This window comes from Chrysemys picta, chromosome 9 (genome assembly GCF_011386835.1).
Source record: "Chrysemys picta bellii isolate R12L10 chromosome 9, ASM1138683v2, whole genome shotgun sequence".
Lineage (NCBI taxonomy): Eukaryota > Metazoa > Chordata > Testudines > Emydidae > Chrysemys > Chrysemys picta.
The window spans coordinates 365,234-383,769 of NC_088799.1; the positions used below are offsets into that span (position 1 = coordinate 365,234).

Sequence of the window (18,536 nt, forward strand, 5' to 3'; positions counted from 1 at the left end):
TCAGTGGTTTGAGCATTGGCCTGCTAAACCCAGGCTTGTGAGTTCAATCCTTGATGGGGCCACTTAGGGATCTGGGGCAAAATCAGTACTTGGTCCTGCTAGTGAAGGCAGGGGGCTGGACTTGATGACCTTTCAAGGTCCCTTCCAGTTCTAGGAGATAGGATATCTCCATTTTTTTTTTTTAATAATAATAAGAGAATACCATTCATTTAACTTATTTTTGGATGTTTTCTACATTTTCAAATATATTGATTTCAATTACAACACAGAATACAAAGTGTACAGTGCTCACAGCATTTAGCATATCTGGCATGTAAATACCTTGCAATGCCAGCTACAGAAGTGCCATGCAAACATCTGCGCTCACTTTCAGGTGACTTTGTACATAAGAAGCGGGCAGCATTATCTCCCATAAATGTAAATAAACTTCACAGAATCATAGAATGTCAGGGTTTGAAGGGACCACAGGAGATATCTAGTCCAACCCCCTGCTCAAAGCAGGACCAATCCCCAGACAGATTTTTGCCTCAGATTCCTAAATGCCCCCTCAGGATTGAACTCACAACCCTGGGTTTAGCAGGCCAATGCTTAAACCACTGAGCTATCCCTCCCCCCACTTATTTGTCTTAATGATTAGCTGAACAAGAAGTAAATAGGATTAAGTGGATTTGTAGGCTCTAAAGTCTTACATGGTTTTATTTTTGAGTGCAGTTATGTAACAAAAAAATCTACATTTGTAAATTTCACTTTCATGATAAAGAGATTGCACTACAGTACTTGCATAAAGTCAATTAAAAATACTATTTATTTTGTTTCTTTTTTACAGTGCAAATATTTGTAATAAAACATAATCAGTGCTGCCGATTAAACAAAAACTCAAAAATCCTTTAATCGCAGTTTTAATTGCACTGTTAAACAATAATAGAATAACAATTGACATTTATCCATCCATGCTGATGAAGCTCATTAAAAAATGCATTAATTAAATTTGTGACTGAACTCCTTGGGGGAGAATTGAATGTCTCCTGCTCTGTTTTACCCTCATTCTGCCATAAATTCATGTTATAGCAGTCTCGGATGATGACCCAGCACGTTGTTCATTTTAACACCTTCACTACAGATTTTACAAAACACAAAGAAGGTAGCAATGTGTAAGCTATCTTTAGAAATTGCAGCACTCAACCCAAAGTTTAAGAATCTGAAGTGACTTCCAAAATCTGAGAGGGACAAGGTGTGGAGCTTGCTTTCAGAAGTCTTAAAAGAGCAACACTCCAATGCGGAAACTACAGAACCCAAACCACCAAAAAAAGACAATCAACCTTCTGCTCAGATGATGAAAATGAACATGCGTCTGTCTGCACTGCTTTGGATCACAGATTCACAGATTCTGGGACTGGAAGGGATCTCGAAAGGTCATCGAGTCCAGTCCCCTGCCCGCATGGCAGGACCAAATACTGTCTAGACCATCCCTGATAAACATTTATCTAACCTACTCTTAAATATCTCCAGAGATGGAGATGCCACAACCTACCTAAGCAATTTATTCCAGTGTTTAACCACCCTGACAGTTAGGAACTTTTTCCTAATGTCCAACCTAGACCTCCCTTGCTGCAGTTTAAGCTCATTGCTTCTTGTTCTATCCTTAGAAGCTAAGGTGAACAAGTTTTCTCCCTCCTCGTTATGACACCCTTTTAGATACCTGAAAACTGCTATCATGTCCCCTCTCAGTCTTCTCTTTTCCAAACTAAACAAACCCAATCATTATCAATCAGAACCTGTCATCAGCATGGATACGTCCTCTGGAATGGTGGTCGAAACATGAAAGGACATACGAATGTTTAGCATATCTGGCATGTAAATACCTTGCAATGCCAGCTACAAGAGTGCCATGCGACCGCCTGTTCTCACCTTCAGGTGCATTGTAAATAAGAAGCGGGCAGCATTATCTTCTGCAAATGTAAACAAACTTGTTTGTCTGAGTGATTGGCTGAACAAGAAGTTAGACTCAGTGGACTTGTAGGCTTTAAAGTTTTACATTGTTTTATTTTTGAGTGCAGTTATTTTTTGTGCATAATTCTACATTTGTAAGTTCAACTTTCATGATAAAGAAATTGCCCTACAGTACACCTCTACCCCGATATAACGCTGTCCTCAGGAGCCAAAAAATCTTACCACGTTATAGGTGAAACCGCGTGATATCGAACTTGCTTTGATCTGCCGGAGTGCACAGCCCCCCCCCCCCCCCCCCCGAAGCACTGCTTTACCGCATTATATTCAAATTCGTGTTATATCAGGTCGTGTTATATCGGGGTAGAGGTATACTTGTATTAGGTGAACTGAAAAATACTATTTCTTTTGCTTTTTTACAGTGCAAATATTTGTAATAAAAATAAATATAAAGTGAGCACTGTACACTTTATATTCTGTGTTGTAATGGAAATCAATATTTTTGAAAATGTAGAAAACATCCAAAAAATATTTAAATAAATGGTATTCTATTACTGTTTAACAGCGCGATTAATCACGCAATTAATCAAAAAAATTTTTAATCGTGCCATCATGATTAATTTTTTTAATCGCTTGACAACCCTAACAAATAATATTAAATGAGCATTGTACACTTTGCATTGTGTTGTAACTGAAATCAATATATTTGGAAAATGTAGAAAAACCTCCAAAAATATTTATAATAAATTTAAATTGATATTCTATTATTATTTAACGGTGTGATTAAAACTAAAATTAATCACCATTAACTTTTAAAATTGAATTAATTTGTTTTGAGTTTTGCTTGAGTTAATGGCGATTAATTGACAGACCTACTTTATTCTATGAATAGTTTTATTGCTTTTGCAGAGTAAGATGCTATTCAGTGTGAGTAGGTCTGGCCATGAGAGCTGGAATTAGAACCTGTCTCCTAGTCTCATGCTGAGATCACTAGAGCATGCTCTGAACATAGTAGGATTACTGGTGACATCTGGGGCAGTTGAAAATTATTTTCTTTCTTACACATTGAAGTCAGCTTTGAAGTGTTTGCTTTGAGAAAAGGAAAAAAAAAACCAACCCTAAATAAACCACTAATGAATGACAGTGGATTTTGTAAACTAATATAAGATGATGCATCTAATTCCAAACCAGCCATCCCTAGTTACTGGTATGCAGAAAATAAGTAAGTGGGTTCCTTGCCCTTCAGGGATTTTTAGGACAGTAGATGGTAGTGTTACCAAAGGCTATTTTAAATGTTAGAATTGCCCTGTGCTTCTAGAGACTTAATGGCAAACTCTGGAAATGAAGCATGTTGATCGCTATAGGACACAGTTCTGATTTTTCAATAGAACATTTAACCCAGTTTGAGATCTCAGAGATTTTCTGAAATGAGAGAGACTGAAGATGGAGAATTTATTTTATTATTTACATTTCTTGGTAAGACTCAATTTGTACTAGAAACAGTATGTATGATGCATCTGACTTGCCAGGCCTATGGACAGCTCCCTTAATACTTAGCTGAATTACGGCATCATTTTGTATGTACCAATAAGTAGTATGCGCAGAAGGGAAAGTACACCTTTACTTACAGCTAGAAGTTTGTCTCCAATCTGAAGTTTGCCATCTTTATGTGCTGCACCTCCTTCAATAATTTTGGTTACATAGATACTGTTGTCACCAGGAATATGCTGATTTCCAACACCACCAGCTATGCTGAACCCAAGTCCTGCTTGAAAATAAAGTCATTTTTCCAGAGACCTTTTAAATTTTTAATATCAATTTGATGTCAATCACAATATAATTGTATTCCATGCAACTATGGTGCTATAGAAATAATTATAATTTAACATGACACGGGTTATTGAGCAGGTATATATAGTACAGCTGTTAGAGCAGTAACTAATGTTTTTTAAACACAGTAAAATGATCAGAATTCCTCCCAAAAAAGAGATTTAATTTTTGACGGAGAAGCAACATTTATAGAGAAAGGTAGGTGAATCACTCAATTGAAACCACACAGCTCAACTACAGTAATTGTAATGATTACCCAATTCTACCACTTCAAAGAATAGTTTTGTAATGTTGCATCATCTGTAAGTATGGAAACAAGCAGAATGGTTTCTCTAAGTAGTTTTTTCACCTTTGAAGAAATATCCAGAGATTTCACATGAAAAGTTTATTCCAGAGCTAAGACAGATATATTCCACTTCAAAATGACTATATTATCAAGGAAATGATTTAACTGGGCACAAATTGTTTGCATTTAAAAGAAAAATATTATGCATGCTATATGGATGAGGGCAGGTGTTTGCCAGAACTATTAAGAGCTTTACTACTTCACTTAAAATGTATCTGTCTTCATTTGCATTATTCAGATGCTGCCAATCCTCAAATGCTCCATTAGTAACGTGGACTAATATAATTTTTGTGCACTCACTGAGAAATAATGGCCAGCAACCTACTGGCAACTTTATCCTTTTTTGTATAACAGAAACTTTATACTTGCCACATACCTTTCGGCCCTTTCACAAGTTTTATCTCCATTATTTTTTCTGTGACTGGTTTTCTTCTTTTGACATACAACCGCACAATGGATCCTGCCTCCTTTAATGCTTCAACTGCTTTGCTGTGTGTCACATCACGAACATCCACTTCATTTACTCGTAATATGCAATCGTTAACCCTGAGGACACCAATGCTTTCATTTAGTTGAAGTATTATAGTTAAGGCTACATTAATGTCACGGAAGTCACAGAGAGACCTCTGTGACATTCTCTGCTTCATCACTAGGGGCTGAGGGACTCTAGCAGCTAGCAAGACCCTGGCAGAGTTCCAGCGACAGCTGCGAGAGGGAGCCCCCTGCAAGGTTACAGCAACGGGCGACAGCCTTGTGTGTGGGGGGGGCGGAGGGGACGCCTTGGGTGAGTGGCTGGAGATGTCCTGTTTTCTCTTTGGGAAATATGGTCAACCTGCAGCTTCCAGCTGCTGCGGGCGGAGGGGGAATCCCACAGCTCCCAGCGACCATGGTGGTGGGGGAAATCATGGAGCCACAGCAGCAAAAGTCACAGACAGGTCACGACTTCTGTGAATTTTTATTGCCCGTGACCTGTCTGTGACTTTTAATAAAAATAACCATGACAAAATCTTAACTTTAATTATAGCGTACTGAACATATTAGGTGTCCAATAGCATTTTAACCAGATGACACTGTCAATCAATACAATATATTATACATTTTTTTAAAATATATTGATTAAATATTATTCTTTAAAATAAAAACAACATTACTGAAAATGCAACCTAAGTCCAATTAAGAAGGAAATAAATGATTTTAAAAGAATATTTTGTTTACAACTAAAGATCAAAACGTTTTCTGATAAGAGAAGGTTACTTACCTGTAACTGGAGGTTCTTCGAGATGTGTGGTCTTGATCTGTATTCCACACACAGGTGCGCATGCATGCCATGCGCCTGAGTCTGGAAGTGTTTCCTACCAGTGTCCATTGACCCGCACATGCCCGTGCATCCCCTCATGCTCCCAGCCAAAAGTATAATAGGTAGTGTGAGTCGACACCTCTCCAGTCTCCCTCTTGCTACCTTAGAGTGTAGTCCGAAACAGAGGGGATGTTAGGCAGGTAGTGGAATATAGATAGGGACCACACATCTCAAAGAATCTCCAGTTACAGGTAAGTAACCTCTTCCTCTCCTTTGAGTGATGGTCCCTATGTGTATTCCACACGTGATTCATGAGCAGTGATCAGTGTGGAGTTGGCTGCAAGGATGCTAATGGAAGTGCGGTCCTCAGTACAGCTTAGCCATCTGCTGTGTCTGTAGCTGCTGCTTACTTGTGTGACGGCATACTGGTTGTGAAGGTGTGGATGGAGCACCACATGAGAAATGTCTTGCCAGGGCACATCCACTAGCGAGGCTGACGTGGCAGCTTGCGCTCGCATAGAGTGAGCCATGATTCTATCAGGTGTGGGTACATCAAATTAGTTGTAACATTCCAGGATGCACCCCGAGACCCATTTAGAGATTGGTTGAGAGGAGAGGGCTTGACATGTGGACCGTTTGGCAATGGCCACAAAGAGCTTCAGCGATGTGCAAAAGGGTTGAGTACTGTGAAGGTAGAAAGCCAGTGCATGACGGACATCCAGGGAGTGCAGGACCCTGTCAGCGGGGGAGATGTGCAGTTTGGGGCAGAAAACAGGTAGGTGAATGCACTGGTTCAGGTGGAATTCCCAACATGACCTTTGGGAGGAATTTAGGATAGAGCTGAAGGGACATCTTTCTTCTTGTGAAATATGGGGGGGGGGGGGGGGGGGGGGAGAGAGAAGAATCCTGCCATCATGGCTATCAACTCACTGACCCATCTGGCTGAAGTTATGGCTACCAGGAATGCCATTTTCATTAAGAGGTGGGAGAGGGAGCATGTTGCCAATGGTTCAAAGGGTGGTTTCATGAGGACGGAGAGGAAGGGATTAAGGTCCCACACAGGTGTGCGCTTTAGTGCTGGTGGAAAAGTGTTGAGTAAATCCTTTATGAAGCGAGCGGCTGTGAGATGCATAAACACTGAGGTGCTGTCCACAGAAGGAAGAAAGGTGCTGACTGCTGCCAGTTGCACCCATATATAGGTGATGGCTGGACATTTTGAGGGCGAGAAGGTAGTCCAGGACAACTGGTATAGATACAGCATTCAATGAGTGATGGTGGGCCCATAGCATGAAGCATCTCCATTTTGCCTGATAGCATGTTCTGGTGGATTCTCTCCTGCTCTGAGTAAGGATTCACCATAGCAGGACGGAGCATGCATGGTCCACCGTCAATCCCCAGACAAATACCAGGCTGTGAAGTGAAGTGGCTCGGCTTGGGATGCAAGAGTCTCCCCCAATCTTGTGTGAGCAGATCTGGGAGTGTGTGAAGGTAGATCGGTGTATGAGTGGAGAGTTGGAGAAGGTCCATGAACCAGAACAGGGCCAGAATGGGGCTATGAAGATCATGGTGGCTCTGTCCCGGCGAACTTTGCGGATTACTTGCAGGAGGTGCGGAATGGGAGGGAAAACATAGTGGAGGTCTCCTGTCCAGGACAGGAGGAGAGCGTCACCCTGCATGTCCTCCCCTACTGCTCCTACTGGAACAAGAGAGGGGCAACTTCCTGTTCTCATGAGTGGCAAAGAGGTGCCTTAGTTCTCGAAGAGGTACTGTATCATGGCATTGTGCAGCTCCCACTCGTGATAGATGTAGAGTTGGCTGAGCGCGTTGACAAGGGAGTTCTTGATGCGTGGGATGTACATGGCTTGAAGTGTTACATGTTTTTGGTGCACCAGTTCCAGGGGCAGATGAACTTGGAACAGAGGGAGGGAGGCTTGGTGCCACGCGCTTGTAGATGGACACTACTTCTGTGATGTTGTTGAAGAGGAGTTGAACATAGAGAGATCAAATAAGTGGAAGAAAGGGCCAGCATGGTCAAGGGATCACCTGGAGCTCTAGCATATTTATGAGCATCCTGGCATCCCATGGCATCCACACACTCTGGGCTGTGAGGTGGTCTAGGTGGGCTTCCCAACCCGTGAGGAGGTGTCAGTTGTGATGGTGACCTGGGGTGTGGATAGAAGACTTTGGAAGGATCGGTCCACCATGTGAGGGAGGCTCTTGGTAATGAGGTCTCTGGTCTGCATATGGTCCATGCTGGGTTTGTAGGTGGAAAAGAGCCATGCTTGGAGGCAATGCATGTGGAGACATGTATGTGGTATGACATATGGCTGAGGAGAGAGAGGCAGCAGTGGACCGTGGTACCGGGCCTGCAAGGCAGATCTGTAATGACAGACATCAATGTTGCGAAGTGGTCCGCTGGCAGGAAAGCTCTTGCTGTGATGGAGTCAAGCCATGCCCCAATAAATGATATCGTCTGCATAGGTGTAAACACCAATTTGTCCTCCTTGATGCAGATACTAAGATGCCAACAGCATGCAAAGGACTGTGGAGGTTACTTCCTGGTGCAAAAACCCCAAGAGGAGCCAGTCGTCAGAGAGACGTATACAGAGTATCTGCATTTGGGCCGCGGCCACAACAAACACCTTTGTGAACACTCATGGAGTCACTGCTATACCAAACAGGAAGATCCAAACCTGGTAATGGTGGTGTCCCACTCAAAAATGGAGAAACTTGTCGTGGGATGGGTGGATATCTACATGGAAATAAGACTCCTTCGTGTGGAGAGCTGCGACCCAGGCTCCCAGGGGAGGGATGGGATAACTGATGCCAGTGTTACCACCCAAAGGTCTAGAATGCGACACCGCCATCTGCCCTTCTTCAGAATGAGGAAGTACAATGAGTAAAAACCCCGTCTATTGTAGTGACATGGGACAGGCTCTATGGTCCCCTTGAGGAGCAGAGTGCCCACTTCTTGTTGGAGGATGCATTCGTGGGAAGGGTCCCCAGCGGAAGTCCGGGGTGGGGGAAATGAGGTGGAAATGAGAGGAATTCTACTGAGTATCTTTGATGGATAATCTCCAGTATCCAACTGCCATGTGGCAGTAAGAGGGAACTGAAGATGCATCAACCCTCGCTACCTATTATACTCTCAGCTGGGAACATGAGGGGATACACATGCATGTGGGGGGTCAATGGACTCTGCTAAGAAACACTTCCAGACTCAGATGCATGGTGCACACGCACATCCATGTGTGGAATACACATATGCACCATCTCCGGAAGAAGCAGCTTCAGTTTCTATATATTTTAATCAGAATGTTGCACAAACTATTTTTTACATGCAAAAAAATGTGGTCAGCACTGAAAGGAAAGAGTAGCTAACTACTGCACTGTTCAGCAAACTAGGAACCAGAGGAGGAAAACAAGCTAGAGTTTTAACCCACACGTTAACAAAGAACTTCCTCTGTTCTGCTGTGAAACGTTGCCTTCCTGCTTTGGCAGGTTAATTATGTCACTGGTGGCTTTGCTGTCCATTTAATGTGCTGCTGGTGCTGTACTGACATTCTACTAAAATAAACAATGTCTAGACATACCTGATATGCCTGGTCTGACTGCCAGCAAGTTCTGGGAGATGTAAGCTGTGCATCAGAGAGCAGTCAATAGGCTAACATGGGGCCCTGAATGACGTGTATTAAGATTCTAAAGCAACAACCTGCTGCTGTCCTGGGGTGCCCCCTGCCCCCATCCCAGACCAGCTGCATCTGCCTTGCCCCTCAGCTGCATAGAGGCAATACACTCCAGCTACTTCAGGGGAGATTTCTGCAAGCCTACCTTCACAGCATTGTTCAAACATGTTTCTATATGCACCTATATGTACACCTACATGCCTGTGTCCACATGCCACTCACCCATAACTCTAACCACATCCCTCTTTCTGCATCACAGCATCCATGCTCTTAATCTTTCCTTCTCTCCACCGGCTCCATTTCCCCATCCTTACCCCTCTATAGCTCCCACCATACTTCTTCCCCTCCACATCCACCTTCCTCCCAACAGCACAAATCCAGAACCCACATCCACACCCTCCTCTGCCTATTCCTCACCTCTGACGACATCTACCCTAACCATGGCCTTCTCTCTCACACCAATCCCACCACTGCCTCGGCCCCTTCGGAGCCACCACTCTTAACCTCATGGCCATCCCTCTCCTTCCCTTCTTTAGCTCCCTCTTTAAAAAGATCTCATCCATAACCTCTTTATCTCTTCCTCCTTCCAGCTCCCACAGAGACCAGGATCCCTTCATCTGACACACCTCACCAAGATATCACCATGGGCTTCTCCCCCACTCCTCCTCCTTCTCCCCATTTTCTCCTTTTTTGAGCAGCATTGCATCTGCTTTGCACCTAATTGCCTTCTATGATGAGATAACTGGCTCTGTGGATGAGGGGAAAGCAGTGGATGTGTTATTTCTTGACTTTAGCAAAGCTTTTGATACTGTCTCCCACAGTATTCTTGCCACCAAGTTAAAGAGGTATGGGCTGGATGAATGGACTGTAAGGTGGATAGAAAGCTGGCTAGATCGTCGGGCTCAACGGGTAGTGATCAATGGCTCCATGTCTAGTTGGCAGCCGGTTTCAAGTGGAGTGCCCCAAGGGTCGGTCCTGGGGCCGGTTTTGTTTAATATCTTTATTAATGATCTGGAGGATGGTGTGGACTGCACTCTCAGCAAGTTTGCAGATGACACTAAACTAGGAGGCGTGGTAGATACACTAGAGGGCAGGGATCGGATACAGAGGGACCTAGACAAATTAGAGGATTGGGCAGAAAAAAACCTGATGAGGTTCAACAAGGACAAGTGCAGAGTCCTGCACTTAGGACGGAAGAATCCCATGCACTGCTTCAGACTAGGGACCGAATGGCTAGGTAGCAGTTCTGCTGAAAAGGACCTAGGGGTCACAGTGGACGAGAAGCTGGATATGAGTCAACAGTGTGCTCTTGTTGCCAAGAAGGCTAACGGCATTTTGGGCTGTATAAGTAGGGGCATTGCCAGCAGATCGAGGAACGTGATCGTTCCCCTTTATTCGACATTGGTGAGGCCTCATCTGGAATACTGTGTCCAGTTTTGGGCCCCACACTACAAGAAGGATGTGGAAAAATTGGAAAGAGTCCAGCGGAGGGCAACAAAAATGATTAGGGGTCTGGAGCAAATGACTTATGAGGAGAGGCTGAGAGAACTGGGATTGTTTAGTCTCCAGAAGAGAAGAATGAGGGGGGATTTGATAGCAGCCTTCAACTACCTGAAGGGGGGTTCCAAAGAGGATGGAGCTCGGCTGTTCTCAGTGGTGGCAGATGACAGAACAAGGAGCAATGGTCTCAAGTTGCGGTGGGGGAAGTCCAGGTTGGATATCAGGAAAAACTATTTCACTAGGAGGGTGGTGAAACACTGGAATGCGTTACCTAGGGAGGTGGTGGAGTCTCCTTCCTTGGAGGTTTTTAAGGCCCGGCTTGACAAAGCCCTGGCTGGGATGATTTAGCTGGGAATTGGTCCTGCTTTGAGCAGGGGGTTGGACTAGATGACCTCTTGAGGTCCCTTCCAACTCTGATATTCTATGATTCTATGATCTGACTCTTCTCTCCTCCTCCATGCTGCTGTCACCAATAGTCTACTCCTGGCTCTCTTCCTGTCCTCAGTCTCCCACACTCACTCTAGGTGACTTCAACTTCCATGCTGATGACCCACTGATCCCTTAGCTTACATTTCTTCACCCTCACTTCATCATTCAACCTGCAGCTCTGGTGCAACACTGCCATTCACCAAAAGAGCCACTCACTTGACTTGGTCTTATCCAAGCACTGCTCCCTCTCTGACCTCTCTGTTACTGAGTTTCTCCACAGTGACCATCAGCTGGTCTCTTTCAAAATCACCCATTAGCCCCCACTCATGCCCTGCTATCAGCCCTGTCCTCCCTTCCCTTTCTTCTACTGATATAGTTGTTGACTCTCCCCATGCTTTGCTCTCCTCCACCCTTAATCCTTTTACCTCTCTCTCCTTCAGCATGTCCTTCAGAGGATCCTCCTCATACCCTCATACTCTACCTTGGTCTCTTTCTCCCTCTATACCTTATATCTGGGTAATCTCATCTGCAAACATGAATTCAATTCCATTTCTATGTGGATGACTCACAGATTTCTCTCTCTCTACTCCAGACCTGTCTCCTTCTGTCCAAATTAAAATCTCAGCTTGTTTCTGTGACATCTCCTCATGGGTGCACAGCCATCAGCTCAAACTCAACATGGCTAAAACACAGCTCCTAACCTTCCCTCCTAAATCCAATTTGACACCTATTGTCTCATTCATTGTGGACATCACCACCATCCTGCCCATTCAGGCCCATAACCTGGGTGTCATCTTCAGCTGAGTTATCCCTGTAGGTTCTCACATCCAGGATATGCCTAAATCTTTCAGAGTCTTTTTGCATAACATCTCTTAAGATACAGCATTTCCTATCCATTCATACAGATAAAACTTTCATCCAGGTTCTTATCCTCTTGCATCTGAATTACTGCCTCATCCTTTTCTTTGGCATTGGCAAATGCAATCTTGCCACTCTAATATCCATTTAGAACGGATATGACAGAGGTATATAAAATCATGAGTGATGTGGAGAAAGTGAATAAGGAAAAGTTATTTACTTATTCCCATAATACAAGAACATGGGGTCACCAAATGAAATTAATAGGCAGCAGGTTTAAAACAAATACAAGGAAGTTCTTCTTCACGCAGCGCACAGTCAACTTGTGGAACTCCTTACCTGAGGAGGTTGTGAAGGCTAGGACTATAACAGCATTTAAAAGAGAACTGGATAAATTCACAGTGGTTAAGTCCATTAATGGCTATTAGCCAGGATGGGTAAGGAATGGTGCCCCTAGCCTCTGTTTGTCAGAGGATGGAGATGGATGGCAGGAGAGAGATCACTTGATCATTGCCTGTTGGTCCACTCCCTCTGGAGCACCTGGCATTGGCCACTGTCGGTAGACAGGATACTGGGCTAGATGGACCTTTGGTCTGACCCGGTACGGCCGTTCTTATGTTCTAATGCAGCTGTGAAGATCCTTTTCCTAGATCATCATTTTGAACATGAAACCCCTCTCATTGCATCTTTGCTTGCTCTCCTCTATCATATCAAATATAAGCTACTAGTCTTCAGATTCAAGGCCCTTCATGACCTATCACCATTGTACCTATCATCTCACATTCAGTACCATCAGATTGATTCCTGCCTCCACTGAGCCCATGATGACAGCCTACATCAACCATTTGTTAAATTTTCAAACAAGCACCTTCATACTTTTTCCCATGCGACCCCTCAGACTTTGAAGGAGTTCCCTGTAAACTTCCACAAAACTAACTCAACATCCTCCTTCAAATTTCTCCTTAAAACTCTACTTTGTCATAAAGCCTACAAAAAGTGTGACAATAGTTAGGATGCTAGTGTGCTCAGACCACAGCCTACCATGCTGACTAGTACCGGCTCACTGTTTACTTGTACACTCCCATTGGTTTGGCTGTATACATCTGTGGTCTCTTGTCTAATAATTAGATTTTCTCCTGACAATGGGGTCCTGGTCCTTGACCTGGGCAACTACGTGTCACGATAATACAAATAAATAATAATATGCATAATCAATTTCAGAACTAGCTCTGTAAATATATATTAGAAGGAACACCAGTTTATCTTAAGACAGATTTTTGTTTTACACAGTAATGCTGGCAAATTCTTGAAACTGTTACAATTCCATAAAGACTTTTAGAAAAACCATTCATTTCAAAATGCTCTTAGCACAATTCTGCATAAATCAGTGAATACTACCTAACAACGTGCCAACATTTTGACTAGATATAATGAAGCATCTTAAATCTAAGCCTTTATTGCATGATCAGATGAGTATCTGGGGCAAGAAGATGTTAAGACTAGTTTGCAAGGAAACACAGAATAGTTAAAACTGAATTCTAGAAAAGGCTGAGCTACTGGAATAATTATAGAATCACTTAGTCCAATCCCGCATCCATACTGAGGTAGGACCAAGTAAACCTACACTATACCTAATAGGTGTTTGTCCATCCTGTTCTTCATTTTCCAGTGCTTAATTATCTTTACAGTTAGAAAGTTTTTCTAATATCTAACCTAAACCTCCCACGCTGCAGATTAAGCCCATTACTTCTTATCCTACCTTCAGTGGATATGGAAAACAATTGATCACCATCCTCATTATGATAGTCTTTAACATATTTGAAGACAGTTATCAAGTGCCCCCTCAGTCTTCCTTTCTCAAGACTAAACATGCCAACTTTTTTCTAACCTTTCCTCAGAACTCATGTTTTCTAAATCTTATCATTTTTGTTGCTGTCCTCTGGGCTTTCTCCAATTTGTCCACCTCTTTCTTAAAGTATGGCACCCAAAACTGGACAGAGTACCTGAGCCTGAAGCCTCACCAGTGCTGAACAGAGTGGAACAATTACCCCTCATGTTGTGAGCTTGGTAACACCGTTTAATGCAATTTGAGACCCACTTAGACAGCCTTTGGGCTGATATTGTAGATACCCAGTGACCAGAGAGTAGCCATGGAATCCTTCAGGGTGCGAAGGGAGGCATCAGTCTTCTCTGCGAAGAGCTTTGTGCCCTCAAAGGAGAGGTCCTCAACAGTTGACTGCACCTCTTTTGGAAAACCCAACAGAGAGCCATGACGTTTGTTGCATTACTGTGGAGATGGACCTAGCTGCTTTGTCTGCCGCATCAAGGGCAGGTTGCAGCGGTGTCCTTGCCACTACCTCTTCCTTCTATATAATGGCCTTAAATTGGTCATGATGTGACTCTGGCATCCCCTCAATAAAGAAGACTGAGGGGGGATTTGTCAACTGTCTTCAAATCCGTAAAGGTCGGGTATAAAGATGTCAGTGATCAATTTTTTCCCATGTCCACGGAAGGTAGGACAAGTAGTAACAGGGTTAACCTGCAACAAGGAAGGGTTAGGTCAGATATCAGGAAAAACTTTCTAACTGTAAAGATGGTTAAGTACTGGAATATGTTACTATGGGGGGTTATGGAATTCCTGTCACTGGAGGTTTTGAAGAACAAGTTGGACAAACATGTCATAGATAGTCTAATTTACTTGGTCCTGCCATAGGCAAGGTGCTGCACTTGACTTTTTGAAGTTCCATCCAGCCCTACATTTCTATGATTCTATAACCCCCAGATCCTTGTCTGCAGCACTAACACCGTGTTCTTCATTTGCATTCATTCATGTCCATTTTTCCTTCCTAAGTGTAGTACTTTGTACAGTTCTGTATGGAATTTCATCTTCTCGATTTCAGCTCAATCATCAAATTTATCAAGGTCACTTTGAATTCTAATTCTGTCCTTCAAAAGCTTGCAACGCCTCCCAGCTTGGTATCTTTCCCAAATTTTATAAGCATACTCTATGCTCCATCATCCAAGTCATTAATGGAATAGTACTGGACCCAGGACAGACACCTATGAGACCTCACTAGATATGATCTGACAATCTGATAGCAAACCACTGATAACTAATGATATGGATCAGAGGGGTAGCCATGTTAGTCTGGATCTGTAAAAAGCGACAAAGAGTCCTGTGGCACCTTGTAGACTAACAGACGTATTGGAGCATAAGTTTTCGTGGATGAATACCCACTTTGTCAGACGCATGTGGGTATTGAGTAATGCATAATGATAATTTGTAATTAGTTTATAAATGATAAACATTAAGATTTCAGTTAACTTCTACAAGAAACATACCACTAGAAAATGAAGTAAAGAAGTCCAAATGGTGAAATCAAAAATGGAACTAAATTAGTTTTATCTGCAGAACTACACTGTGTAAGTATTATTCACTGACAAAAACCTTCATTAATGCAATTAAGGTTGCCCAGAGTTATCTCATGCCGTTCCAGAAGATCAAGTTTAGCAAAATTCAAACCTCTGCAAATCAGGAAATACAGAATTAAGGTACATGCCAATGCCGCCTTAACTCTGACTGCCTAGAGCTGGCAATAGTCACTGGAAATGATCTGAATGCACTCCAGGTGCATTCACTGTATTAGGTGTAGCTGTGCCGAATGGTGGAAGCAATAGCTGGAGCAGCTTGTAGAAGTTTAATTATGATCTGAGATCTGCAAAGGGCTTCCCAACCTTAACTATAGCTCTCCACATCCATCTGCTGCATAGGAGACTCAGAGAGACATGGAGAGGCCCATTATTCTCAATGAGATGGTCTCAACTGAATGGGAACACCTCCTGCAGATGAATACAACCAGAAACAACAGCTCTGAGATATGTTAAATGCTCCTTTTATGTCAGTGGGTGTTCCCGTCCCCTCTCCCCAGTGCTGGAGAGATTGTGATATGCATCAAGCATACCCATTCTCACCTCCTCATCCCAGTCTCAGCAGTGAGTTCTCTGTATATTCTCCCACCTTGCAGGTTCTCAGCTCTCCATCCAGAGCTGCAGGGCTTCCCTTGATACTGGCTCACTTGGAGAGCAGGGAGAGGTGCTAATAATAATAATAATTAATGGAGATATCCTATCTCCTAGAACTGGAAGGTCATTGAGTCCAGCCCCCTGCCTTCACTAGTAGGACCAAGTACTGATTTTGCCCCAGGTCCCGAAGTGGCCCCCTCAAGGATTGAACTCACAACCCTGGGTTTAGCAGGCCAATGCTCAAACCACTGAGCTATCCCTCCCCCTCAAATTATTATATTATCCCCCAAATTATTATATTATTATTATATAATTATTATTATTAGTAGTAGTAGTAGTAATTATTATGCTCTTAAACCAAATACTTACCTGTTGTCAACAGTCCTAATGAATTATGGAAGACCAAGAAATTGGTACAATATATTTACACCATATAACAGAAAACTGAATTCACTAAATTAGAGATGTTGGATTAAATACAAAACAAATAAACCCTTTCATTAAAGTAAAAAATTATTTACGTTACTTACAAAATAAACTCTGCATAAATTATAGAGTATTGCTTCTTTTAAATTATACCAGTAAAAGAAAAAAAATAAAACCACATGAAAATGTTTTGTCCTTTCCCTTCTAATAAAAGGCACTGCATTCAATAACACAGTTGACATACCGTAATCTTCCATCCTGAGCAGCTGCACCCCCTGCTATGATTTTTGTAATGAAAATACTTGAGTCATCCCCAATGTGTGGGTTGTCCGTACCACCTGCAATGCTAAAGCCAAGCCCTGAATTTCCCTGAAAAATAAATATCACTTATTTGCATAATTTTCTTTTAAAAATAAGTAGGGTAAAAGCAAATCAGGGGAGAAAACATCTTATGTTTTATCAAACAGATGTAATTCCACTCCTAGTGGAATGCTGAGAATATATTATGTACTACAGGATAACATTTATTTTTATTATTTTGGAAAAAAATGGTGAAAGGCTGACATGTCTTTCAAAAATAACAGAGAAACAGTTTCTACTATGGTGTAAACTCAAATTTGTTTATCACTACAGGAACAAATGAGATTGTGTCAATGTTCATGTTAACAATAACAACTAATCAATAATAGCTACTGTGGTTTCCTCTTTTGAGACAAAAGAATCCATCTGTTGAAAAACTGCTCCAAACATACACACGCTGCAGGAACTGGAATGTCTGATTCTGTGAAACACCTGATATTTTATTGAAATGCTACTGTGCTTATTGTTTTCAGCAAATATCCTTCTCTCTTCCTTTTATTGTTTCAAAGGCGGGGGGGGGGGAAGAATGTGAAAAACATAAAACATTATGAATGTTAAAGTATATGTTTTAAACCCTGATTTAAATATACTCTATTTGATTTAAAATAGCAGCTCACTGCTGACTTGCCTATATTACTGTCCTAAACCTTCTGTGGTTCACACTACAAAATTACTGTGCTATAAAGCTACGCTGTTAGAGACTTTCTACAGATGCTTCCCCACCTTGCTCTATCAAAGTATCTCAGTCTTGCACTAACACAGAAGCTGTTTCAGTATCTGTCTTCTGCCAAGTAGAGTAATCATGGCCATATGGCTGATAGTTTTATAAAGTGGATAAACGAGTGGACTAGACCAAGACCACTTCTGTTTCACTTGTGAACTCAGTCAAACTAGAATATTGTAATTATGCACCTCAAAGAGATTTTAAAAATTCTCAAATGGAGAGAGTGCAGCTCATCCTAGAGCAGTGAGCTGATCGCTTCCCATTTGCACTGCACATTAACCACGACCATGACCTCTCAAAATAATTAGTTACTGTGGCTACATCATTTGCGTCTCTATAACATGTTGGTATTTCCAGTCACTAATGTATTAATATTTTCAGTTCATTTCAGATTTATTTTTAAGGTAAAGGAGAAAGTACAAAATCTTTCTATTAATTTTGGATTCTTTTATACGCTATTTTACCCAAAGATGTTTCTTGCTCCCTACCCCCACAAATCCTCCCAGGGGAGGAAAGGGGAGTAAACAGTTTGCACCACAGATGAAGCTGTGAATTTCCTCTATTTCCCTTGCTTTAAATCACCACTCGCCACAACAAGACATCATAACAGAAATAGAAATTCTCATTTCCTCATTAAGATCTGATCTGAAATTCATATTCTAGAGTTTGTCAACATTACTTCTTGAATGAGAAGGATCTCTGTTGAACCCCTCCATTTCTGCTGACTGATTATAAAAGAGGCTAGGTGCCTTAACAAAATCTGGGTCTCCCACTCTATGCTATTTACTGAGTACTACTACTCTGCTAGATTTAGCGTCTGTTTATTTTATTTGTCATTTACAAATAAGCTGCAGGGCTTGTTTGACAATGCTATGGCTCTAAGTGGAATGCAAGCTCATGGAAGGACAATGGAAATTACAACAATGACAAATGAGTTTTATTGTTAAATGTGGAATGCTTAACAAAAATCGCCAGAAATCTTGAGCACAAAAATATCTCTACAGTTGCCATATACACTGCTCAAGTCTAATAGAACCTGGAATGCATACAGATGTCAAAATGCTTTTTTTTTAACTGCAACATAAGGGGCCATTAGAGCAATGTGTAGGA

At 42.2% G+C, this 18,536-nt stretch overlaps 1 protein-coding gene across 21 annotated transcripts in view; it reads right to left on the reverse strand.

Annotated features, from left to right (window-relative positions):
• Nucleotides 1–18,536, reverse strand: part of DLG1 (discs large MAGUK scaffold protein 1) — a 360,872-nt gene that overhangs the window by 157,683 nt on the left and 184,653 nt on the right. For 10 of the 21 annotated variants that reach the window (XM_065557448.1, XM_005295637.5, XM_065557446.1 and 7 more), the window contains 3 exons: nt 16,587–16,711; nt 4,500–4,669; nt 3,576–3,715 (listed from right to left, as the gene is read on the reverse strand). In XM_065557448.1, the coding sequence (XP_065413520.1) occupies nt 3,576–3,715; nt 4,500–4,530 (171 nt within the window). In that variant the 5' untranslated portion in view covers nt 4,531–4,669; nt 16,587–16,711. Of the gene's footprint in view, nt 1–1,862; nt 1,880–3,575; nt 3,716–4,499; nt 4,670–16,586; nt 16,712–18,536 lie in introns of those variants that run through there. The other 11 variants (XM_065557447.1, XM_005295649.5, XM_042842931.2 and 8 more) reach the window with 3 other exon arrangements.